Below are 27,955 nucleotides of genomic sequence, written 5' to 3' on the forward strand. Positions count from 1 at the left end.
CACTGGATATCTGTGCTACCCTGAGAAATGTCGTGTGGAACATTCTGAACTTGCTCTCGTTATTATCGAGTGTCACACTTACGACTGAGACCTTATAGGTCCGCGACGCAGACTGCTTGAGGATACGCTTCTGTTTAGCTATTCTGGGGAGGTTCTCCAGTGTAGCAGCTACCACACGTCCATTTTAAGTGTAAAATGATGAGATAGTAGAATACTAATGTGTCCAATGCGAAATGGATGCCCTTTATAACGGCTCCAGTTTCTGCTCTATTTGAAATGACTGCGGACTTTTGAAGAAAATAATTGCACTGCCGACCAGTGATATTAATTGCTTGGAAATTTAGTGTTAATCGTATTCAGTTTCATACAAGAGAAAAAATGCCGGAATAACTGGAGCTATGTCACAGTCGACATTTCCGCGATGTGGTTGTGTATGTGGAGTACTGATTTCCGCTGCAGTTATGGTTCCAAAAAGTTATAAATGAATTCTGCGCCTTCCTAATGAAAGCTCACTTGGTGTGGCTCGAGTGACTCCACAGCCCTAGTACACTGCAGGGGTTGAAATGGTGCGGTCGCTAAACTCTGCCATCACCAGAGACCTTAGCCAGACAACACGCAGTGTCCCCACGGGGCGTCGTACCCGTCTCGCAGTTGTATGATGTATTGACGATATCGATGTCTGTCAGGGTTACTAAAATTAACAGGCACGTTTTATTTTATACCAACGTTCTGTAAATACCCACCGTCTTACGAGGTGTACACAGTGGCTTGAAAACTGGATAATCGGGAAATAAAAACTGGTTTTCAGTTTTGAACGTGGCCGTTACTCAGCAACCGTATACTGACTTCAACATAGGATTATAAAGCAAACCGGTTGCACGTAACTGGTAGGTACACTGACCTACGTTGGTTTCGACAGCTACGAGGGGCGTCTTCATCAGGATGAAATTTTGCTAAATCGTAAAATTACATTGCTGAAAAGTAACGGTTAGAATTTACAGCACCTATGCTCAAGTCCAAATTGAAATAACACGTCCTATACTTTGCCACGTGTGCCCAGATGGGAACTCAATTAGCCTGATGGCTAGAACGTTTTATTTCACTTTCGACTTGAGCATAGCTCTCTAAATTCTAACCGTTACTTTTCAGTAATGTAATTTTACCATTTAGCAAACTTTCATTCTGATGAAGACGCTCCTCGTAGGTGTCGAAACCTATGTAGGTCAATGTACCTACCAGTTACGTGCAACCGGTTGATTTTATAATCATATATCGAAACTGGTGTTTGTTTCCTAACAAATCGTCCGCTATTTTAAGGACTGTCACGGTGTTCAACGTAGAGATTGGGCAAGATAAATGTTGTAAAATAAAGAGACAAACAAACAGTTACCGTTGCGATAATTACTAGGCATCACGTACGAATACAAAGAAGAGAATACAAAGAGGTGACAACTGAAGTTCCAGAAATTCAGCGTCTATCAAACAGAAGCGTATCCTCAAGCAGTCTGCGTCGCGGACCTATAAGGTCTCAGTCGTAAGTGTAATTACGCTGAATCGTTTGTCATTGTGATACGTTTAGCATGAGACTAAGATGTTCATTCACATGCATTACGCATGACAGATCCCCCCCTAGTGGAATTTCTCCAAATCGCCAAAGCTATTGAGCTTTCACAAGTGGCACAGCTAGCTTTAACAGAATACTGATGGGTCTCCAAAATTTCCCTTCTACCTTACAGAGCATACACCAGACGCTCATCTGCCCACTTATCAAAACGGTAAACAGAACTGTATTTACTCGGCCAAGACAGCTTCCTACAATTACTGCTATTTGCGAATATGCCTAGAATGTCCGCGTATAGAATACCTTCACCACAAATCTATCTGACAAATTTGCTTTTTGTAAGGAATGTAGCAGAAGTTAGAGCCTCAAGGGCCCGCTGCCTGTAAGACAAATATGATGGCACAGAAACAATATGCAACCGCTCTGTACCCGAAATTTACTCTCTCCAACAAATAAATGCTGTCGGTGGCTTGTCCTTTACAAATAAATTCATGTAATTAAACATCGTTAGGCAGAAATAAAACCTCCGAAATTGTAAGTTTGTAAGCATGGACATCATTCGACACCATTGATAACTAACGGTGCCCCTAAAATGCTAACAATTGACCCGTGTCATCACATTCCCAGTGACAGCAGATCCTACAGTCTAAAAAATTTTCGACTCTGGTAACCTCGCCGTTGAGCTCCCGTAAGCACCAACCAACCTAAAAAGTTTTCAACCTGCATCCATACATAGCGTACTTATTTTCCGTCGGGAATCAGCTCATGCCATGCTACATCCTATTTCTTAAGCTGAATCAGATATGCTTTGTACGTTTTTCCCTTAACACTGACCTCGAAGAATAATCAGATGGCCCGGACAGTAAAATATTTTGATACCTATAGGCAACTACCAGTTACTAAGTAGATAACCGTGTCCAAACCAGGAAATACATTGCGCTTATGTGGTGATCTGAAAGGAACCTTGAGCGTACGAAAGAATTAGATTCAGATCATTTACCTAGATACGATTGAATTTTCTCATAGCCTCCAACAGGGAAAAATATTTATAAGATAGATTCGTCTTTAGAATGAAATTTTCACTCTACAGCGGAGTGTGCGCTGATATGAAAGTTCCTGGCAGATTAAAAGTGTGTGCCGCACCGAGACTCGAACTCGGGACCTTTGCCTATCGCGGGCAAGTGCTCTACCAACTTTTTTTTTAATTTTTTTTTATCTTTGTGTTTGGTCGTTGAGGACGTCGCCATACATCCTGTTCAAGTTCGGTGGTTGATCCTTCCACTCAGTTTTTTTATTACAGAGGCCAACTGGCTCTCTGACCGAACACGCTGAGCTACAGCGCCGGTAGCTGAGCTACCCAAGCAAGACTCACGCCCCGTCCTCACAGCTTTAATTCCGCCAGTACCTCGTCTCCTACCTTAGATTCGCCTTATTTACACTTCATTTCCATCTAAACCATGTGATCAAAAATATCCGGACACCCCCAAAACATACGTTTTTCATATTAGGTGTATTGTGCTGCCTCTTGCTGACAGGTACTCCATAACAGCGACCTCAGTAGTCATTAGACATCGTGAGAGAGCAGGATGGGGCGCTCCACGGACTTCGAACGTGGTCAGGTGATTTGGTGTCACTTGCGTCCTACGTCTTTACGCGAGATTTCCACACTCCTAAACATCCCTAGGTCCACCTGTTTCCGATGTGATAGTGAAGCGGAAACGCGAAAACTTACAGGCCGACCTCGTCTGTTGAGTGACAGAGATCGCCGACAGTTGAAGAGAGTCGTAATGTGTAATAGGCAGACATCTATCCTGACCATCACACAGGAATTCCAAACTGCATCAGGATCCACTGCAAGTACTATGACAGGCATGAGGTGAGAAAACTTCACAATAATCTGGTTATTAGAATTGTCTTTAATCACAGTTCATACCAACGTAGGTAATCTTCGATTGCTGTTCAGTGCACACGCACAGCTTGAAGAGACTACTGATTCATATGATTCACATGCTGCTATCGGAATCCGAAAGCGTTCTCTGGGGTCATGTCTCATTATGTGTAGCAACAAAGGTTCTGTCGCATTCGTACGACGTACAGTGGTCTGACAAGCATATGGAAACACCGCGAGAAACGGATGTTGTTGTTGTTGTTGTTGTGGTCTTCAGTCCTGAGACTGGTTTTATGCAGCTCTCCATGCTATTCTATCCTGTGCGAGCTTCTTCATCTCCCAGTACTTGCATCCTTCTGAATCTGCTTAGTGCATTCACATCTTGGCCTCCCTCTACGATTTTTACCCTCTAGCTGCCCTCCAATGCTAAATTTGTGATCCCTTGATGCCTCAGAACCTGTCCTACCAACCGATCCCTTCTTCTAGTCAAGTTGTGACACAAACTCCTGTTCCCCCCAATTCTGTTCAGTACCTATACATTAATTATGTCATTTACCCATCTAATCTTCAGCATTCTTCTGTATTACCAAATTTTGAAAGCTTCTGTTCTCTTCTTGTCTAAACTATTTATCGTCCATGTTTCACTTCCATACATGGCTACACTCCGTACATATACTTTCAGAAACGACTTCCTGACACTTAAATCTATACTCGATGTTAACAAATTTCTCTTCTTCAGAAACACTTTCCTTACCATTGCCAGTCTACATTTTGTATCCTCTCTACTTCGACCATCATCAGTTATTTTGCTCCCCAAATAGCAAAACCCCTTTACTACTTTAAGTGTCTTATGTCCTAATCTAATTCCCTCAGCATCACACGACTTAATTCGACTGCATTCCAGTATCCTTGTTTCACCTTTGTTGATGTTCATCTTATATCCTCCTTTCAAGACACTGTCCATTCCGTTCAAACTGCTCTTCGAAGTCCTTTGCTGTCTCTGACAGAATTACAATGTCATCGGCGAACCTCAAAGTTTTTATTTCTTCTCCATGGATTTTAATACCTACTCCGAACTTTTCTTTTGTTTCCTTTAATTTGCTCAATATACAGATTGAATAGCATCGGGGAGAGGCTACAACCCTGTCTCACTCCCTTCCCAACCACTGATTCCCTTTCATGTCCCTCGACTCTTATAACTGTCATCTGCTTTCTGTACAAATTGTAAATAGCCTTCCGCTCCCTGTATTTTATCCCTGCCACCTTCAGAATTTGAAAGAGAGTATTCCAGTCAACATTGTCAAAAGCTTTCTCTAAGTCTACAAATGCTAGAAACGTAGGTTTGCCTTTCCTTAATCTTTCTTCTAAGATAAGTCGTAAGGTCAGTACTGCCTCACGTGTTCCAACATTTCTAAAGAATCCAAACTCATCTTCTGATCTTCCCCGAGGTCGGCTTCTACCAGTTTTTCCATTCGCCTGTAAAGAATTCGCGTTAGTATTTTGCAGCTGTGACTTATTAAACTGATAGTTCGGTAATTTTCACATCTGTCAAAACCTGCTTTCTTTGGGATTGGAATTATTATATTCTTCTTGAAGTCTGAGGGTATTTCGCCTGTCTCATACATCTTGCTCACCAGATGGTAGAGTTTTGTCAGGACTGGCTCTCCCAAGGCCGTCAGTAGTTCTAATGGAATGTTGTCTACTCCGGGGGCCTTGTTTCGACTCAGTTCTTTCAGTGCTCTGTCAAACTCTTCACGCAGTGAGAGAAACGGATACTTCAACATAAATGCAGATGCTGGCCAAGCCTGCAGGCAGCGCTGCTGTATTGCACTATGAACGGCGCCCGTGCAGTGTCCTCAATACGTTGCATGTGTCAGTCGTGGTCAGAACAGTGTTCGGTGTAGTGGTGAGTGCAATAGGCTGAGTTCAGTGAATTCATATTTGAGCAAGTGCGGGGCAGTCTCGTATTTCTCTTTTCCGTATGCTGCCGATACAAGCTGAAGTTGGAAATGAAAACCTCAAAAAAAGAAAAGACACAAGGAGTCTTCAGCCGATGGTGCTCAGTAGATGTGCTTTCAGTCTATGCTCCCTAATTTCAGGAAATTTTGTGGCAGGCATAAATGAGACCCGAGAGTTAAATTCCTGTTACTTCCCAATGAACAGCAGGAGGAAGCCCAGAAGGGCTTCTTCCATTTCTTCAAATACGTTGCCTGCCTCAACACAGTGTTCACCATCCACTGCTACTCCGTCTATGGTGACTGAACTCACTTCACATCCAACCGTGTTTCTTCTGAATTCTCGTCAAGCTGAATTGTGCGCAACTTTGCCAAATTAAGCAGTTCTAGAATCACTATCCTAGGTTATTTAATTTGTAACCAAAAAATAGATTTTTCATGGTGGCATTTTTAAAGCCATTCACACTTTCACTAACTTACATTATGATGAGTAGCTCCTCACCAGGAGACAGCGAGTCAGAAACTTACGTTCTGCTTTGTCAGAGCAGTTGATACTAATTGCTTCAAGAAGTGGAAGTTGACTCAATGAATTCTGTAGAATTTGTGGAATATTTCGTGCTGAGAGCACTGTATCGGCGCACCCAATATTTGCTTTCTTTTTTAAGTTTTTTGAGATTTAAATAATGGTAAGCCACAATAACATCCTCTTCAGAAGAGATCATGATTGCTGTTGAAACTGAAACAGTCGGTTAAAAGCGCTGCAGTCTGGAACCGCAAGACCGCTACGGTCGCAGGTTCGAATCCTGCTTCGGGCATGGATGTTTGTGATGTCCTTAGGTTAGTTAGGTTTAACTAGTTCTAAGTTCTAGGGGACTAATGACCTCAGAAGTTGAGTCCCATAGTGCTCAGAGCCATTTGAACCATTTGAACTGAAACAGAAACGTGATTTGTGCTGTCTGTTGCTTGTCGTATGACGAGTCACACCGTATATCTTATTGCATAGCATATTATATCATCCTAGTGGGAATACGAATAAGCGTAGCGTCTCGCGACCTCTATTGCAACCTGTCGCACCTCATAGTGTATCGTCTCTGTTCAACTCTGCCCTAGTCTTTACATACAACAGACACCGACGGGAAAACAAGCACTGAGCAGTATACAATTAAAATATAAGGGCGAGGAGAGCAGGAGATATTTATCTGCGTTATTGGCATGGAGATTTGTTGCAAACACATCATGTGCAAGTATTATCTCATCCACTACAGTCACAAAGGAGGTGTGTGTAAATTACTCTTTACAGGACTTCTGAGGACCATATTGTATGTTAACCGGGGACCTAGAAATGACGGAGAGGCTCCGTCCCCGCCGCAGCCGCAGTGGTCCATAACCCCACGACGACTACCACAGTCCACTTCACCCCTCCGCCGCCCCACACCGAACCCAGGGTTACTGTGCGGTTCGGCCCACGGTGGAACCCCCCAGGGAACGTCTCACACCAGACGAGTGTGACCCGTATGTTTGCGTGGTAGAGTATTGGTGGTGTATGCGTACGTGGAGAACTTGTTTGCGCAGCAATCGCCGACATTAACTGAGGCGGAATAAGGGGAACCAGCCCGCATTCGCCGAGGCAGATAGAAAACAGCCTAAAAACCATCCACAGATTGGCCGGATTCACCGCACCTCAACACAAATCAGCCGGGCGGATTCGTGCCGGGGACAAGGCGCTCCGCCGGCCGCGGTGGACGAGCGGTTCTAGGCGCTTCAGGCCGGAACCGCGCGACTGCTATGGTCGCAGGTTCGAATCCTGCCTCGGGCTTGGATGTGTGTGATGTCGTTAGGTTAGATAGGTTTAAGTAGTTCTAGGGGACTGATGACCTTAGATGTTAAGTCCCATAGTGCTCAGAGCCATTTGAACCAGGCGCTCCTTCCCGCCCGGAAAGCCGTGCGTTAGACCGCACGGCCAACCGGGCGGGCAAACAACCCTGAATAGTTTCTGAAAGCAAATCAGTGGTCTTCGGATTCACGTGGCAGTCTAGCAAACCCTAAATCTGAATGTTTGGATGGGCATTTGACTCCTGGTCTGATGCGCTGTTAGGAAGATTGCTATGGCGTAACATGTGAGGAGTGCGTCGGTACTCACGTGGTGTCCCCTGAACTTGATGAGCTGCTTGACGCGGTCCACGACGTAGAAGTAGCCGTCGCGGTCGTAGCGCACGACGTCCCCCGTGTGGAACCAGCCTTCTTTGTCCCAGGCAGCGGCAGTCGCCTCCGGGTTGTTACAGTAGCCCAGCGCCGCCGCGGGGGACTTCACCCACAGCTCGCCCTCCTGCTCGGGACCCACCGGCTCCTGCGTCTCCAGGTCCACCACCTGGAGAAATAGCAGCATGCGTCTTTCAAGTTCGAGCCGCTGTTTGTCACAGGCTCTCATTTCATCGGGAACTCAGGATGTTATTAACTTCGATTACTCTTATAGAATCTTATGCGATCGAGTCACTCACGAAAATACACGGGTCTCCTATTTATGAAAAAATGCCAACATATTTCTTTTTTAGTTGCTCCTAGTCAAATAAGTAGCTCGACAGCTCGGTGTACGTGTCAGACGTCAAATCCAAAGGTGTGGGCTACATTATCTCCACTTGCTCGTAGGACTTATCTCTTGTTACTTACCGCTTCTTACCGAGCAATGTTACGCTGCGGTTAGCAAACTGGACTCGTATTCATTAGGAGAACAGATGTTGAAATCCCCGTCATAGGTTTGCCTAAATGGCTTCCTATGCTTTCTGTTATCTTCTCCATATGTCCCCCAATACGAGCGTGTGCTCTGTCTCTAATCACATCGTCGTCGACGGAATGTAAAACCTTAATCTTCCTTTCTTATCGCTCCTTTCACGTCTGGCAGTAATTTGTCGACTTGCACCGTGTTCCGTAGTCAACGTTGAACTGTAAGAGCCCCCCCCCCCCCCCTCTATTACTGGCTCTTAAGTCAGTTCTAAGTACAGAGCGGATACCTCAAACAGGGCCATAGGATGGTCGTCTCCGTTATATTATCTTCTTTACCAGCCGTGTTACATAGTTATTATTTATACCGCTTTTCCAAGACTTAGGTAACACAAAATAATAAAAATATATTATCATAACTAAAAACACAATATTTCATCAAGCGTTTATTACAAATCTGTCACAGTTGCAGTACGTATGCTTGGTGACTAGTTTCTAACCAACTGGTTCACTCTCAAGCATGAACTACTGAGGCTGCTCCTATAGTTCCTTATCTGAATAACAGGCGTCAAAATAAAAATACACTCATTTACAAAGTAATCATAGATGATTGTCACAGTCAACATGTGCCCACTTAGGTCAGTTTGTCTGGATTGCTAAGTAGTTACATGTTGATAGTGACAGTAAAGTGCGATTACTTTCTAAGATCATGAACTACCATTTTGACGTTTGTTATTAAGATAAGCAACTTTAAGTACAACTTCAGTGCGTCAGGTTTCAGAATGATCCAGCTGGTTCGAAACTACTCGCCAAACAAATCTAACGCAGCTGAGACTGATTTAATAATAAACACTTCGTGAAGTACTAAAACTGGTTGCTGGTCCGAATCAACAAAATGTTGAAACTGAGAAAAAAAGAATACAGTACAAAGTGCAACTGTCTTATAAAACTTAAGTTTTACTTTGGAGATAATTTCCAACTGTTCTTCAGCTATACTCAGGAAAATTGAAATTGTTACAGCACAAAACATCATTCCAACATTTTTCTACGTTTGTGGAGATGTTCATCACATAAAGAGTATTAATACCTAAACATACCTTCCATTCGGAAGTTCATTAAGATTCCTATCAGGAGGCTGGTACACGAGTACACGTCTTCCCACCACTTGGCAGATTACAGGTAAAAAACCAGGTGGAAGGGGAGGCCAGTCAAGAATCTGTACATTCGTCGAGGTGGTCTTGCATTACTCTGCTACAATTCGCCATTTGATACCCGGTTTTGAAAAGTATGAGAATAGGGTTTACCATTATTTCCTTACTGACGAGCATTCAGCCTCCTTTCAATATTTACGGAATGCTGTTGTAATCTGTAATATCTCTCCGGACCACAATTAGAGGAATTAGGCAGGCATGCGTCTCTAGAATCACGGTCTTCTGTAACCTTTCGCTACACCGTCTCCTAACACGTCGGTGACGATCTGACCGACAGAAGCAGAAGCGATACTCGTCGATGAGTTGTCCACACACTGCCACTCGAAGTCACAGTTAACTTTGGTTCCATGCCACACAAGTCTCTGTCGTATGCGGTATGACGTCAGCAGTAAACAATTTGTGGTAACTCGAGATCCCAACGCAGCTTCCAATAGATGCTTTGACTGAGCCAGAACTGTTCGGGGTTTGCGTGAGATGGGAAGAGGAGGGGGAAAACCCATTGTCTGACTTAGAAGTGGCACCTACATCCTAGACTCTCTGGTGCTGAACAGAACAATCTGTGATATGCGCAACTCGTTTGAATTTTCTCTACCAGCCTGTAAAATCTATCTGTTAAAGACCCAGACAGAATGAAAAAGAATCACTGGAATGTGTGTTTCATCTCAAAAATAGTAAAATTTTATTGGTAATTCAACAATTTCTTCTCATTCCACTAACTGGTTTTGAGAATGGGAAATAACATAGAAAAAATAACTAGCAAATTATGCATTGTAGCTACAGCAGTAATGTACACGTCAACTATACTTCTGACTGTTAAATATAACAGGGAGCAGACAGAACTTTCTGACCGGTACCGGTACTTTTATAAAATATAAAAGTACACATAGTGGATCTAAATCTATCAATTCACGATTCCCTTGACACACTGAAATTTTAGTAGCGGAGTTGGCAACATATTAGAAGATACAAATAAAACAGCTTCACTAGACTTCTCCAGACGAAGTACAAAGTAAAACATATAAACAGAAGAATAAGGATTACCTTGGCCTCCACGTTGAAGAAGAGCTTTCCAGAGGAACCTGGTGGAGGATCACTACCGGGTTGAGCACCCATGATGACAATTGCTTCTGTCATGCCATACCTGCAAAAAAAAAAAAATACTGACGTAACAATAAGCTCTTGTAGAATACAATATCGCTGCTTACTTTCAAAATCCTTATCTTAAAAAAATTTTACCGAAAAATAAAATAAGACTTTTTTCGATGATAATCACACATATACGGTAATATCGCCTACGACCTACAGCCTTTACAATTGTTATTATGTAACGGCTCTTAATATCAGTTTACACATCAAACTCAAGACAGATATTGAATGAGTCATTTATGAAGTCATATAGGCGTAGCAGATATCTATAAGTGATTCACTAAACAAAACGTAGCTGTGAATCAGAAGACTTCCTTGTGACTATTTCAGAGAGCTATTCAGGGTTAATACCTCTGCTGAGACGAAACTATCGAGGAAAGAGGAGGTCGTGAGTCGCGAGACCTCCTAGAGGCCATCGCAACGACAGTCCAGTGCAGACATCGAGGCTGGATGGTGTGTGTTCGAGTCCCGGGACTCTCCATCTCCGAGAAAAGTGCACCCGCCGGACTTGCACGTGCGTCCGCGTCAAAGATGTACGGTAATCGGCTCCATTCGGAAAAACCGCCACGGCCAGAGTAAACTTCCATAAGCAAAAATGTGCTGACGTCTGAGGCCACGGTCAATTGTCGCAGATTGTAGCAGCGTGCAGACGTCCACAATGAATTAAATCAGCTGCCAGTTAAAATCTCGACAACAACAGCCGGTGTGCAATCACACTACTACAGAATTATCGCCTTTCTCGGGGATAGGAGTCACTGCACAGAGCGTGTTCCTCTACTCCCATAGATCCGGGCACAGAGGAAGGACTCTGCCATACGACCATAAAAACATGGAGAAATGCCGCCTGGATTGATGAATCTCGGTACATTTGTGTACACAACGGTGGAAGGAGACGATTACGTGGAAAGCCTCTAAATAGCGTTTCATTATACGAAATTAAGTGGCAGACCTGAAGACATCATTATTGCTATCGTCCACATAAATGGCGACCAGCCTTCAATATTCAGATAGGCCGAAAATCTATATCTAAAACTAATACAAGTAGTAACAATTGTAAAGTTTCGTCAGTAGATAGAATTGAATTGCTTGAACACTTTCCCGAGTGTCACATAACAAAACGATGAAGAATCTAAGTAAAAAATTGTATTAGAACGTCAGATAATCAGAGGAAAAAATTTCGGGACACGTTTTCTTTTTCTTCTTCTTCTTCTTCTTCTTCTTCTTCTACACATACGCCAATGATGTTTCCGATCACATCTGCCCAGTCTTCTCTATCTCTTCCAGTATGAATCAAGTCCCCCGCATTTCTTATTCTTGTCTGACGTGGCCGTGCAGTGACATCCTCCTCCTATCAACTTATTCCTCTCTTCCCTTCAGTCTTCCCCTCGATTATCGGTTGAAGAAAATGATACCTTTCAATTTGTATCACATGGCCTAAGTAACCTGTTTCCTTGCATCTGATTGTGGTTATCAGTTCTCCGTCTCTTTTTACTATTCTTTAGATCTTTTCATTTGTTTTCCTTGCTGTCCATGGAATTTTAAGGAATCTTCAGTATAACCACATCTTGATTGCTTCTACCTTGTTCATAGTGTTTACTTTCAGCGTCCATATTTCCACGTCATTCGAAAGTACTGAGCACACATAGCTGTTTATAAATCTATTTCCGAGATTAAGATCAAAGTCAGTACTTGTAAACACATTTTTTTTTCTCTACTGTACATCTGATTTCCACGTCGGACACCCAATTTTCGCATAACCACGTCCCTAAGTAGTTGAATGTACTCTCAATTTCTATAAGTTGATTGTTATGCATTAGTTCTACATTTTAATGTTCGTTTGAATTGCGAATTACTATCATAAATTTTGTCTTTTTGGTGTTGATACTGAGACCCTTATTCCTACTCCGTTATCCCACTGCAGTAAGAAGGTCTTGTAGGTAGTTCATGAAATCAGAAATTAAGACTGTCACCCGCATATCTTAATCCGTTAATCCATACCCCATTTATTCTGTTACTAATCTCTCGCTAAACACTAATCTCCTCCTCTTTTCGATCTATCGGACCTAGTTTCATCCAACTATTCAATGTCACAGCTGTAGCTGGAATCACCACAGCTCACCGAGCCACAGAGAAGTCTCACAACGGTACTGCTCTTCACTAACACTTATGATGTGACAGCGAGTGGATATAAAGGCGTTAATGTCGGTCTATCACCGCAGTGTAACTTTGACGTGTAATAGAAGTAGAATACACAGAACAAATTGGTGCTATAGTTCAGTATTGATGGTACAAGTGGGACTATATTTGGGGTGTGATGGAATGTAAAGAGACGAAGATGATTGATGAATATGCCACATCTTGTACTCCGACTGACACACTTGGTCGTAAGGTGTCGGTAGTAGAGATGCTTGGAGAGGCAACGCTAGAATTAACTTCATGTGACACGAACATACACCTAAAACTTTCATTATCAGTTGCAACAGACACATTGTGCCATTGGCACCCATATGAAAGAGGGGCACACAATTAATTTGGCGTGTATTTGCACAATAACTGTGTAAATATGGACTACGTGAAGCAATGCATGAATGCCTGTACCGCACCTGCAAGAGTAAGTGTCGGATCTATCAACTCCTTAGAGGCTAAGTTCACAAACGTTTCCTAATCTGTGTGTTCATGCCTGTTGGACTCAGTGTTATATGGGTGAGCTGTAGGCTTATAGAAGCAACATTTAGCGAGATACTATGCTACAACACAATGATTGTAAATAAGTGTGTACATATGAAAATAAAACTAAAGTACCGGGTGCCTCAGGCGCATTTTATCTGGTGTTTCGGCAGACAGTTGCCATTTCGCTTTTGCAGCGTTTAGCTGGCATCAGTCCAAAAAATGCTACTCATCACGTCTTTCATACGACGCCCAGTTTCGACGGAATGCCTCGGTTTGTTTCCCGTTTCAGACAATCGTTTTTTAATCGGAATTTTACGTCATCATTCGATAGAGAACTGCCAAATACGTGTAGTGCGATATTTGTTTTGCTGATATGTATTAAGAGGGACGGTTAAAAACGAAGGACAATTAGCACTGCGGCAGCGACTGAGCAGCACACTTCTGTATGGCAATAGCAGTCACCGCAGACCAAGACAGTGCTATCTCTGGTGGTGAGCTCGTTATTCCTTTTGTGTTTTATTGTCCTTGTTAATACATACACTGAAATACTAAAGAAACTGGTACATCTCCTAATATCGTGTAGGGCCCCCGCGAGGAAGCAGAAGTGCCGCAACACGACGTGGCATGTCTGAGGTAGTGCTGGAGGAAACTGACACCATGGATAGCGCAGGGATGTACATAAATCCGTAAGAGTGCGAGGGGGTGGAGATCTATTCTGAACAGCACGTTGCAAAGCATTCCAGATATGCTCAATAATGTCCTTGTCTGGGGAATTTGGTGTCCAGCGGAAGTGTTTAAACTCAGAAGAGTGTTCCTGGAGCCACTCTGTAGCAGTTCTGAAGGTGTGGGGTATCGCATTGACCTGCTGGAATTGCGCAAGTCCGTCGGAATGCACAATGGACATGAATGGATGCAGGTGATGAGGCAGGATGCTTACACACATCACAATCGTATCTAGCTGTAAAAGGGGTCCCATATCACTCCAATGCACACGCCCCACACCATTACAGAGCCCCCATCAGCTTGAACAGTCCCCTGCTGACATGCAGGGTCCATGGATTCATGAGGATGTCTCCATACCCGTACACGTCCATCCGCGTGATGCAATTTGAAGCGAGACTCTTCCGACCAGCCATGTCATCAACAGACCAATGTTGACGGGCCCAGGCGAGGCGTAAAGCTTTGTGTCATACAGTCATCAAAGGTACGCGAGTGGGCCTTCGGCTCCGAAACCCCGTATTGATGATGTTTCGTTGAATGGTACGCACGTTGATACTTGTTTATGGCCCAGCACTGAAATCTGCACCAATTTGCGGAACGGTTGCACTTGTGTACAGGAACGATTCTCTTCAGCTTTCGTTGGTCCCGTTGTTCCAGGATCTTTTTCCGGCCGCAGCGATGTCGGGGATTTGATGTTTCATCGGATTCGTGATATTCACTGTACACTCCTGACATGGTCGAATGGGAAAATACCCACGTCATCGCTACATCGGGGACTGCTGTGTCCCATCGCTCGTGCGCCGACTATAACGCCATGTTCAAACTCACGTAAATATTGATAACCTGCAAATGTAGCAGCAGTAACCCATCTAACAACTATGCCAAACACTTGTTGTCTTATATAGGCGTTTCCGATCGCAGCGCCGGTTCTTCCTGTTTAGATATCTCTGTATTTGAATACGCATGCCTATACCAGTTTCTTTGACGCTTCACTCTATCGTGAAAACGAATATTTTGCTAGACTAATTTGGGACCGCTCTGCCCAATGGGTGCGTATTTCAGTTTAAAATCATTCTGTCTGAAACGGGAAAGATACCGACGCTTTCCCTTTGACATGAAAGACGTCATGAGCAGCATTTTTCTGGGCTGTCTCCAACTACACGTTGCAAAAACAAAACTGCAAATATCAACGAAACTTCAGAGCAAATGTGCCTGACGACTCTTAGGAGAGACATCGTGTAAATATATTTCCTACAAAAAATATTGATGTTCTTTGCCCCCCCCCCCCCCCCCCTCCATGGCCTACCCAGTTGCACATTCTTTTTTTTTTATAAATATATATTGCTGCTTTCCTATGAAGCAGTGTGCTAGCAATTGAACCCTAGCTTAGTATGTTAAATTCTGAGTTATTGGTAACAAGACACAAACTTGCAGTTTATAAAAGCACTTTCTTTAAATATAAATTATGTGTAGTTTCAGCATTGCTACTACTGATATGCTGACATGGCCACTGCACGTACCCGTACTGTCACGACAGTTACTCCATGCACACAACTTAATTATGCAACAAATACGCCACACACATGTTATACACTGTATATTCACCAAATATGCACCATACATACATAGGACATACAACGTGGTAAGATACGTTGACTTTACAAAATGATATTGTAACACAGCCTGTTAAATGTTAGTTGAGTGGTCCAAAGCTGTAGATTGGTAAAAATGGCTCTAGAATTAGGAATGAGGTAGGATATGAAATTGTAAATTGCTAAAATTGGTAGGATAAACCAAAATTCAGATTATCAGCCAAAAGGAATTGACGGATATGTAAATACACTGATAACCCAAAGGACTAAGACCGCTGCCCTTAGAGGCGTTAGATGCCATCTTGTGGCGTTGCGGGTACGTCAGGCGGTAACAAAAGTATGTAAGTGGAGCAGGCACGGACGGAGAAGATATGGCCTGCAAATGATGAAGTTCACTGGGGTAATCAACTCTGGCAAAGCGCAGATTATTATTACGCAGAGCCTGTGAAATAGTGCCTCAAAAACGGCGAAGCTGGTCGAATGTTCACGTGCTACTATCGTGAGCATCTACGGATAGAAGTAAAAGGATAGTTAAACTACCGCTAGGCGCTAAATGGTTGCACGTCCACGACTCTTTACAGACCAGACAAACCTGCAAACCTCATGTTCTGTGAAGTAGGATAGATGGTGATCTGTGGTATCTCTGTTGAAAGAGCACAATGCTGGCGATAGCAAAGTATTTCGGAGCACACCTTTCATCGTACATTGTTGACCACGGAGCACCGCAGCAGACCAGCCCTATATGTTCACATGTTGACCCAACGACATCGTCAGTTACGATTGCAGTGGATATGGTACCATCAGGATTCGACTGTCGATCAGTGGTACAGTGTCAGCTCTTTGGGTGTATCACATTTTTTGCTACATGTAGTAGGTGATCATCTCGACAACTGCCATCATGGAGGTGAATGGCGGGAGCAGTATTATGCCATGGGAGATATTCTCCTGCGCTTGTATGGGACTTGTGGGAGTACTCAAAGACCCACTGACAGCTGCAAACCACCTGCATCCCTTCATGCTTGATGTCTTTCCCGACAGCGATGTCATCTTTCACCAGTATGACTGTACACATCTTGGAGCCAGAACTGTGCTACAGAGGTTTGAGAACCATTATAGTGAACTGACGTTGATGTGTCTGCGACCAAATTCGCCTGATGTAAATGCTACTGGACGCCATCACCGCATACGCAGATCAGCGACCTGTTATTTACGCGAATCACATGACTGGTGCGTACACATCTAATGCCACATACTGCAACAAAGATAACAACAAACTGTCGGACTCCTGATACACAGAATCAATGATGGATTTCATTAAAAAGACGATCAAATAAGTTACTGAGCGGGTGGTTTCCTTGGAAATTTGTGGTAAGCTTATATGGGACCAAACTGCTGAAGTCATCGGTCATGCGTGCACTGCTTCAGAAACTTGCTGAGAGAATGCATCAGAAGGATGTTCGTATCACCATGGCAATGATGTAAAGTTTCTGCTTGTGATGAAGAAGGGAGTCTTTCCATATGATTAACTGGATTTTATGGAGTGACTCGGCGAAATCACAACATAACAACATTCACCAGCAAACTCACAGGCTGCTTTAACAGATGCGGAGAATCAGCACACAGTGAATGTTGAGCAGGACTACAGGATCTCTGATTTAGACGTATATGTCAAATTTTAGATGGAGACAGATGTGCATTACCTCTTAGGCATTTTTAAGGAATTCCAGATTTACGCCTGGGCACGTAAACTCTGTATCCTGCCATCTATTACACTGCATCAGGGCTTCTGTGGGACGCAATGTTGAAAAAGACACATTATCATCGAACTGTTGACCAATGTTGATATGTTGCTTCTTTTCGAACGCGGGATTCTCTGGGGACGGCCCAAGTGCATGCACAGATATACCAAGGTGAATAACAAACGAATTAGTGAGGAGGAGTGCAGCACTTGGGTGTAACTATCTCTAGGGCATGCCATGCAACAAACTCATCTCTTTCGAGGATACCGATACCTGTCCAGAGATGAAATGCTCGTACTGAAGGATGAGGTCCAATATGTGACTTTAGCTGCTGATGAGGGATATTTCCTAAAGCCATATCAATCTACACGACACGTACAGCGACTTGCTTATGTGTCTGGAGCCCCTGGTCCCACGAAATGGTTCTGTCCTCAAGCTGGTGACAATGCTGGGAGATAAGCAGAGATACATTCTACACTATAAAAACCTCCAACAATGTTTCAGGTTGAGGATGAAAGTTGTTAGAATTACCCACAGCATAGTCTTCAAGCAGCATCCCTGGTTGAAGAACTAAATTTACGTTAATACTGGAAAGGGGATATCATGATTTTTTATAATTTACTGAATAATTTAGTTTTCGGCAGAATCATGCAGATTCTAAGAAATCGTCAAGTTCATTCAGTTTACCGTTTGCATGGGCGTTATGGGACAAGAAATTAGATTCCCACGCCAAGTTTTAAGTTGGCCACAACCTTCAGTCAAGGACTAGTCGCTACGGTGATGGCTACTCTTTCAGTGTAGTCTACGAAACATGTCTGCATCGATGTGTGTATTCTACACCTCGCCAAATTCCACACCATCGATTCTACTACGAGTTTGCAAAACCAAAGTTCACTCACCGTAAGATACAGACAGTTTCATCTACTGGGTAAAAAGCTGTGACCCACATGAAGTAATTAGGTACAATCCTGTGGAATTTGACACATCCTTTTTATCCACAAGTCTTCTGACTAGTTTGATGCGAATTTTTCTCCTGTGCGAATCTCTTCATCTCAGGGTAGCGCTTGCAACCTGTATCCTGATTTATTTGCTGGGTCTATTCCAATCTCTGTCTTCATCTACAGTTTTTGCCCTCCACAGCTCCCTCTAGTGTCATGCAAGTTATTCCCTGATGCCGTAGATGTTACACAGTCCTGTCTCTTCTCTTTGTTGTTGTTTTCCATATATTTCATTCCTCGCCGATTCTACAGAGAATCTCTATATTCCTTACCTGATGAATCCATCTAATTTTCAACATTCCTCTGTATGAACACATCTCAAATAGTTCGATTCTCTACTATTCCGGTTTCCCACAGTCCATGATTTACTAACATACAATGCTGTGCTCCAAACATACATTCTCAAAAATTTCCTCAAATTAAGGCTTTTGTTTGATACTAGTAGATTTCTCTCGGCCAGGAATGCCGTTTTTGACGGTGCTTTTTATGTCCTCAATGCTCCATCCATCACGTGACATTTTGCTACCTAGGTAGCAGAATTAATTTCAACTAATTCGTGATCGCCAAGCCAAACGGTAAGTTTCTCGTTTTTCTCATTTCATTACTTTAATTTCATCTTTCTTCAGTTTAGTCTCAAAACATATTCTGTACTCATTAGACAGATTATTCCATTCAGCACATCACGTAATTCTTCTTCACTTTCACTGAGGATGGCAATGTCATCAATGCCATCAGCGAATCTTATCGTTGATATCTTTTCGTCTTGAATTTTAATTGCACTTTTAAACCTTTCTTTTATTTCCATTATTCCTTCTTCAATGTATGGGTTGAACAGTAGGAGAGAAAGATTACATCCTTGTAATATCTGTCTTACAACCTTTTTAATCTGATCATTTCGCATCTGCTCTTCAACTCTCGTTGTTCCCTCTTGGCTCTTGACATATTGCATATTATCCACCTTTCTCTATAGCTTACCCTGTTTTTCTTAGAATTTCGAACATCATGTAGCATCTGACATTGTTGCACTATTTTTCGAGGTCGACAAATCCTATTAACATGTCTCGATTATTCTATAGTCTTGCTTCCGTTATGAAGAACATCGTCAGAACTACCTCTCTGGTGTCTTTACCTTTCCTGAAGCCAAACACATCATCATCCAACACATCCTCCATGTTCTTTTCTATCCTTCTGTGTATTATTCTTGTCAGCAACATGGAGGCATGGGCTGCTAAGCTGATTGTGCTATAATTCTCACACTTGCCAGTTCTTGCAATTTTCGCAAATGTGTACAAGATGTTTTTCCAAAAGTCAGATGGTATGTCACCGCACTCTACATTCTACACACCAGCGTGAATAGTCGTTTTGTTGCCACTTGGCGGAATGATTTTGGAAACTCTGATGGGATGTTATCGACACCTTTGCTTTATTCGATCTTTAGTCTTCCAAAGCTCTCTTAATTTTGTGATTTTAATACTGGGTCCCCCATCTCTTCTATATCGACTCCTATTTCTCCTTCCATCATGTCATGAGACTATTCTTTCCATTCATAAATGAATTCACTGTAGTCCTTCCAACTACCCACTCTCTCATCTGGATTTAACAATGGAATTCCCATTGCACTCTTATTGTTACCACCCTTGCTTTTAATTTAATTGAAGTTGTTTTAACTTTTCTGTGTTCTATGTCAGTTATTCCGACAATCATATCTTTTTCGATTTCTTCACTTTTCCATGCAGCCATTTCGCCTTGGTTTCCTTGCACCTGCTACTTATTTCATTCTTAAGTGACTAATATTTCTCTACTCCTGAATTTCCCTGAACATTTTTGCACTTCCATCTTTCATCGATCATCTGAAGTATTTCTTCTGTTGCCAGTGGTTTCGTTGCAGCTACCTTCTTTGTAACTATGTTTTTCTTCCCAACTTCTGTGACTGCCCTTTTTAGAGACGTCCATTCCACATTAACTAAACTGCCTACTGAGCTATTAGTTAGTGCAGTGTCTATAGCCTTGAAAAACTTGAAGCATATCTTTTCATTCCTTAGTACTTTCGGGTCCGTATTCTTTGTGCGTTCATTCTTCCTGACTATTCTCTTGAACTTTAGACTACTCTTCCACACCACTAAATTGTGAACTGAGTCCATATCTGCTCCTGGCTGTGCCTTACAATCCAGTATCTGATTTCGGAATCTCTATCTGACCATGATGCAATCTAACTGAAATCTTCCCGTATGACGCAGCCTTTTCCAAGCGCACCTCCTCCTCTTGTTATTCTTGAACAGTGTGTTTGCTATTACTAGTTGAAATTTATTCTAGAACTCAATCAGTCATTCCCCTCTCTCATTGTCCCAAGCCCATATTCTCCTGTAACCGTTTCTTCTACTGCATTCCAGTCGCCGTTGACTATTAGAGTTTCATCTCCCCTTGCATATTGTGTTATCCTTTCAATAACCTCATATAATTTCTCTACCTCTTCATCTTCAGCTTGCGACATCGGCATGTACACATGAACTATCGTTGTCGATGTTGGTTTGCTGTCTATTCTGAGAGGAACAACTCTATCACTGAACTATTCGCTGTAACTCACTCTTTCTATTCATAACAAATCCTACTCCCGTTATACCATTTCCTTCTGCTGTTGATATTACCTTATACTCATCTGACCAGAAATCTTCTTTCCATTTCACTTCCCTTCACTGACCCCTGCTACATCGAGATTGGGCCTTTGCATATCCCTTTTCAGATTTTCTACCTTCCCTACCACAATTAAGCTTCTGACATTCCATGCCCCGACTCGTAGATCGTTATCCTTTCGTTGGTTGCTCAACCTATTTCTCATGGTCACCTCCCCCTTGGCAGTCCCCTCCTGAAGATACGAATGGGGGCTATTCCAGAATCTTTTATCAATGGAGAGAGCATCATGATGTTTTTTTCAATTATAGGCCGCATGTCCTGTGGGTACACGTTATGTGTCTTTAATGCTTTGCTTTCTGCAGCCTCATGCCGTACATCATTGCTGATTCTTCCGCTTTTGGGCGCAGTTTCCAAACTCAAGAGCAAGAAAGTGTCCCGAATTTCTGTCCGCTGCACTGCCCTCTCTCCATACATTCTGACAATTAACACAGCACCCTTTAACACGCTAATGCCAATAGGAGTATGCTGTGAGTTGTATTCACTTGTCATCTCTATCTCTATGAATTCTATCACGCTACACTGATTGTCCCAACTGGACCACACATTCTCTACCCTAATACTGAGCATTGAACGTTCTCTGTCTCAGTGACTGCATCAAAGACACTGTGAGGTGCTAGGCCTACATCCATACGTTCAGATGCACATCCAGTCAAATTACATATTGGTGAATAGCTGTATTTTGCTAACACTTAGCTGAGACTCAATTTCTGTCAATGGCTGTGCTATAACATAGTGGAATGGTACCAGGTTCAGAAGTTCAGGAGGACATCCTATCGAGAGTAATTGCTGCTTTTGCTGCTGTGGTAGTTCGGAAAGAAACTACCAGGCGACCTCATCTATAGCATAACAACAAAGCGCTAAGTGTGGCGAAACACATGCCAACAACAACAACAACAATAATAATAATAATAATGCTTGCTGATAGTCTCCTTCGCCTTCTTAGCTGCTCGCTGCTGCGGCTGCTGGTGGTGGTGGTGCCTCATACTGGACATATGTACAAGCAGCGAAGAAATTAGTGTTCACACAGTGACGAAACGACGCTTAAAGTCCTGCAGATTCTTCCTGAACAGCTGCAAACCATCCTTGCAACACTTCACATGATTTAGTTTTTAGTCAAGCATGAGCAATCGCGGAACCCATCTTGCAGATAGCTTTCTCATGTCCAAATGTTTATGCAAAATATTATGTACCCGTTCATTCGAGATGCCCACAGCACTAGCAATCTCACGCACCTTTTCTCTCATCCATCACCATATCATGGATTTTATCAATGATTTATGGAGTTGTAATCTCCACAGGGCGTCCAGAACGTTCAGCATCACTTGTGTCCATATGGTCACTCCGAAAGTTTTGAAACCACTGTTCTAATCGAAGGTGCAGAGTCACCGTAACGTTTTTCAAGCTTCTCTTTAGTCTCCTGAGGCGTTTTGCCTTTCACAAAGTAATGTTTAGTCACCACACGAAATTAGTTTTCGTCCATTGTTTGACAATCACTCGACTTTCTTGATTCACACGAATGCCAGACACAAAGAAATAGACCAATATGGCTCAAACTTGGTGTGCATTCTTTCCAAAGATGCTACTAACTAAACATGAACTCAATACGCGCCGGTGGTACCATCTCTCAGACTTTTCACGGACTTTTCAAACGCCCCTCGTATGCACACAGTTTGGCTGTAATGCAAGGAGACACTAATCTCAAGTTATTTATTAGTTTGGTTCAAAACACTGCATAAAAAAATATTTTAATCATGAAGAGGTCGAAGGATGTTCCAGATCAACCTATTATCACTTTAAACTCTAATAACCCGCATTTTTAATAACCTTTGTGTTATGTAGGATCAGGTCAGCGCCTGCAGAAATATTGTCACATATCGAAACTTAGTTCTCAACTAATACTTGTGTTTATGGAAGCTGGAGGAGGGGAAGGTAGTGTGAGTGTTTATGTGTGGGGGTGGGGGGGGGAGTGGTTGGGGAAGGGTAATATTACTACTGAATGAACTCTCATTGAGTTGTCCGTAAAAATGTTCGTAGTATTTTTGCACTAGGATACTAATAAATCTTCAGTTGATTTACTTCCTTTTCGGACTCTTTGGCCGACGTTTGTTTAACGATTTTCCTGACGTTTTGCCAGCACGAGTGTGTCAAATACTTACCTTCCATTGCTGATGCAAATACACTGTGTATTTTCGCTCCCTCGATTGTCTTAGACTAGAACATTGTTGCCAGTTCTGATACTGAGTGTTAGTTTCGAGGGGTTAAATCACAAACTATTTAATTTTACCTTCATATCTGACTTAGTCTGTTGTTGCACTCACCCCTGGCTGACCCGCTTACCAAGCTCCTTTTCAACGAATAGCTGAGTCTCTGCGTCCATTACAGCCCCTCCAACTGATAAGATTTTGATGTGGTGCAGCATCTTTCGGACGGGACTTTGGGGGTTCTTGGCAATAGTCACTGCCAAGTTTGGAGGCATGAACAAGCTCGAAATCTGGAAACAAAGAATAAGATGCATCAGGAGCCACAAAACTGTTGTGACACGCATTTACTTATAAACATGGCTCTATACCTATCCAAGTAAATATAAATAAAGCTGGTAATAAACGTTATTTATCTTTCTGAGCATTGAAGTTGCCAAGTTTCCACTGTGAATGATTTATCGTTGTTGGGCTTCAGCTCCAATCATTTTGTATCGAAAACTTAGCGCAGTCAAACAGTATTTGGATCGTCTTCAACATGTCTTTACCAATGTTTTTCTCGTAGGAAATTAAAGTAATGAGTATTCTATACAGAAGTTTGATTGATGGTTGACAATGAAGGTTTCTTACGACAATGAAAGGCGACTGGTGTGGTTCGAGTTAAGTCATGTAAAGCAAACAGCTGGGCTAGGTTCGTCCTGCTCCGTTTGTACGTAAATTGAGAACTCTTACTCTCCACGACACACAACCAATGCGATCTGTGAAATGAGAATGCATTCAACTAACGAGACTCAAGTAAACACTTGCTTACATCAGGTTAGGAGTGATTTTGCCAGACAAACTGTTTAGTGACGTTGTCGGTTTTTTTATGGTTCTTAAATAGCAAAGAAGGCTATTCTTCTTATGTCACTCCGCCACACTGCTCATTTGCGCATGGGATGAACCAAACAGAGATATTCCAAGAAAAATTATCAAAAAGTAAAAAGCGCCACGTGTTCCACTCTGGAGAACACGGTCCAGTCACAATGTGACCACCGCCTATGTTCGACGTTATGTTATAACCACTCACAGACGTCAAAAGGTAGCACTAGCAGTGGAGAGTATATAAAGCGTATCGGTGGGAGACGGAGAACAGTGCGTTCGTTGTCACAATGCGGAACAGGGCGATTTATCTGACGTCCAGAAGGTATAATCATTGGCTTTCGCCCGCATCTCGTGGTCGTGCGGTAGCGTTCTCGCTTCCCACGCTCGGGTTCCCGGGTTCGATTCCCGGCGGGGTCAGGGATTTTCTCTGCCTCGTGATGGCTGGGTGTTGTGTGATGTCCTTAGGTTAGTTAGGTTTACGTAGTTCTAAGTTCTAGGGGACTGATGACCATAGATGTTAAGTCCCATAGTGCTCAGAGCCATTTTCATTGGCTTTCGGGCCAAGAACGGAAGAATTTCCGAAACGGCTTAAGTCGTAAACAGTTCGTGTGCCGCCGAGGTTAAAGCACACATGGCAAAATGGCGCTATCCAAAACCTTCGCGTAGGCAACTGCGACGCTCCACGGGCCACAGATGACTAGGGCGAATAACGGGTGCGGAGATGCGTACAGGCGATTAGACGTGTAATTGCTGAGCAACTGATCGCCCAGATGAAGCCAGGGTCTACCAACAACGTCTCCTCAACAACCGTTCAGCGAGTGTTGCGGTGTCTGGCCTCGGCAGCAGGCGCCTGGTTCAGTCACCCATACTGACCGCAGTTCATCGGTGGCGAAGGGTGGAATTTGTACGCCAGTGCCGTAGCTGGACGACCACTGAGTGGACACCGGTGGCCTTTTCAGCTGAACCGCGTTTAAAGCTCCATCGGCGTGAAACGTCTGAAAGCAAACGCGGAGCGTTATAGCTTGTGAAATGTTTTCGTGGAATTCCCTGGGTAATCACATCATTCTGGAAGGTACACTGGATCAACACAAGTATGCATCTATCCTTGGGAACCACGTCCACCCCTACACGCAGTTTGTTTCTCCTCGACACGATGGCATCTACCAGCAGAACAATGCAACATGTCACAGTGTACGTGATCGGTGAGAGTGCACCAGGACGAGTTTATCGTGTTCCCCTGACCAATTTAAACCCAATCGAAAGTCTGTGGGGCAATAGCGGAACGCAATATAGCGGCGATTGTGTGTGGCATGGGTGGAACAAGTTGCGACGGATTTTTTACGTGCGTGCGATGCACCAATTGCGACAGATTATACGTTGCTGCTGCAATGCAATTTCTTTTATAATTTTTGTTCACCTACCTCTTTACAGCGGTAGATCTTCACACGTAAACTCCTGAGTGCAGCTGCTTGCGAGATCGCAGAAAAGCAGTGTTGAGGAAACTGTAACCTCATAGCTACACGCCAGAGGCCGCTACGCGTAAAATTTGCTGAAAATTTTCTATGTACTTTAAAGAAATGATTCGTAAAGGGGATGTCACTCGTACTTTAAACACGAAGTTCAAGTTTAAACCTTCAATAGATCTTTATTGCCGTTAAGCAAGATCATCAGCCCACATTTACGAAAATTATAAAGTTTCTGCTCACAGTTATCACCTAACCTAAAACAGCCAGAACTTTTACCTTCCCAAATTCCGAAACCAATTACTTGTAACACAGTCAATGATCGGCCAATTACTTCTGCACACGATATTCAGTGGTTGTCTTTAGTAAAAGTTTATGCTCGCCATAAAATATTCAATAACAATATACTCAGTACCGCCACACTATATAATTCAAAGTTCACTCGCGATTTTCGTCGGAACGAATTATCACAACACTCTAAAGTTTTCATAAACATTTTCTGGTCACTACCAGATACCATTAACACTGGACCATAACGCGGAAGTCATCCCAAGACTTCATCTTACACATAATGCGAAAAGTCACATCCAGCATAACCGCCTCCAATCAAAGCTAGCTCGCGACACCCCTCTCACTCTCCCACACTCAAAATCCATATCTCCTCGCTAGGCGGCCAACCGTCTCGCTTCTCATTGGCTGTCAGCACTTACGACCAATGAGAACTCACTTCTAGGGCGTGGCTCGGGCCAAAATCTAGCAAGCACCAACCACTTCTCTAGGCTCATTGACGTCATCAAATTAAGTAACACAAAACTCTCTAATTAAATAAACAAAACAAAATGAACTATAAGCTTTACTCTATATCTGGAAATTTATTATGTAGTCGCAAATGTTCTGGCTGTCTTATACATAAGCATACATACTTGGACATCTGACATTCACGAGTAGGGGAACCACTAGTGGATTCGTTACCACGTTACAGAGTTGGAACACTTGCCAGTTCCTGTGGAGAATTACATGAATGATTTTTAATAATGCCGAACGTCCCACATACTCTCACGTACGCATTCTCATTCACACGCACCCTAACACACACCTACACATATTTACTTAGAATTCTTGAAATTATTATTATAGAAAAGTCACAGAGGTTTTCTGAACCTAAAAACTTTCCAAATTTATATATGAACACTGAAAGTGTTATCAGATCATCGTACATAGTCACTGAAGGTGAACTATTACATTACTGTGTTTATTTAAATTCTTGACTGTCGGAAAATTACGTTTTTTTTATGGAATTTTACTAACTTCCAAAATACAACTATTTTTGATCTCAGACTTTGACAAATTGTTTGTTTTCACAACAGAAGGATGTACATCAAATATGACGTTCCTCAGGTTATTCCTTTATTAGTTATTAATATTTTTAGTCTCGTATAATGTAAGTGGCCTGCCAGCGCTACTCCACTGCTTTCACACGCGCAGCTGCAACAGATGGTCGTGACGTCAGTCTGCAGGACACAACTCGTCCGTTACTGACCGTATAATACTCTACCGGCTTACATTGCAGCCCACATACATTCTGAAGTAAAGCTTTTAATAGACAAATGGGCGATCGTGCGCTAGTTGCGACGCCACAAACTCCTTAGTAGGTATGTGGAAACTGTCACGCAATTTGATGGCCGAGACAACGTCAGTTCACTATCTTCCTCCTAAAACCACCGTAGCACGACTCTGGCCTTGTGATGTGATGGTGGTGTATTTGTTCCTGCGCTTAATGTGCCAGATTGGGACATATTCTCACAATATGAGAGTCAGGTTATCTTAATATACAACATGCTTTGCGCATTACAATAAAGTAATTTCAGCCGACGAGGGCTATAACATTCGGAACCTCAGTGGAACACTCACCAAAAAAATGTTTTCGTTGGTTCACATGGATCAGCAATTAATAACTGATGTATATACAACATTTAGTCACCTGATTATGGCAGTATGCTGCCGAAAAGCGTGAGTATTGGATAATAAAAGCAACTGATTTTCAGAAAGTTATTTTTATACTTGGTGACTGTATTAATGAGATCCGTTAGGCAACCGACATCGGAGGTAATTTATGAACATTCACGAAGAACATAATTCGACTTCAGTTGCAGTTTGCGACCAAAATAACAGTAAGTAACCCAGATTATGAGTGTTGGATTGCAACTGTGTAAAGTGTCAACGGAAAACCAACACGTTTAAAAATCTTTATAATGCATGGATAATATAAGAACAAGGAACTAATATCTGCAGAACGAAAAGTAATGCACTTTCATTATAATTTAGATGTTAATAATATTTCTCTGAGGGCACTGCGGCTGGAGAAATTAATATTTTTTACAAGATATCTTCGGCGTTCAAAATGCACTCGACATGTTCAGTAGATTGATCAATTCGTAACTATATTAAGAAAACGGTCGAAATCCCGATAAGCATTTTGAAGTATCTTAAAAGATAGGGTGGTTGCCTTTTGTGTGTCACTGCTCTGCTTGGTGCTGAATG

At 42.7% G+C, this 27,955-nt stretch overlaps 1 protein-coding gene across 1 annotated transcript in view; it reads right to left on the minus strand.

Annotated features, from left to right (window-relative positions):
* LOC124596534 (luciferin 4-monooxygenase-like) overlaps positions 1 to 27,955 on the minus strand; it is a 50,759-nt gene that overhangs the window by 6,847 nt on the left and 15,957 nt on the right. Inside the window, exons 3-5 of the mRNA XM_047135709.1 lie at positions 23,208 to 23,380; positions 10,375 to 10,474; positions 7,545 to 7,772 (exon numbers count right to left, since the gene is read on the minus strand). Of these exons, the coding sequence (XP_046991665.1) occupies positions 7,545 to 7,772; positions 10,375 to 10,474; positions 23,208 to 23,380 (501 nt within the window). The remainder of the gene's footprint in view (positions 1 to 7,544; positions 7,773 to 10,374; positions 10,475 to 23,207; positions 23,381 to 27,955) is intronic.

Source organism: Schistocerca americana, chromosome 2, assembly GCF_021461395.2.
Source record: "Schistocerca americana isolate TAMUIC-IGC-003095 chromosome 2, iqSchAmer2.1, whole genome shotgun sequence".
NCBI lineage: Eukaryota > Metazoa > Arthropoda > Insecta > Orthoptera > Acrididae > Schistocerca > Schistocerca americana.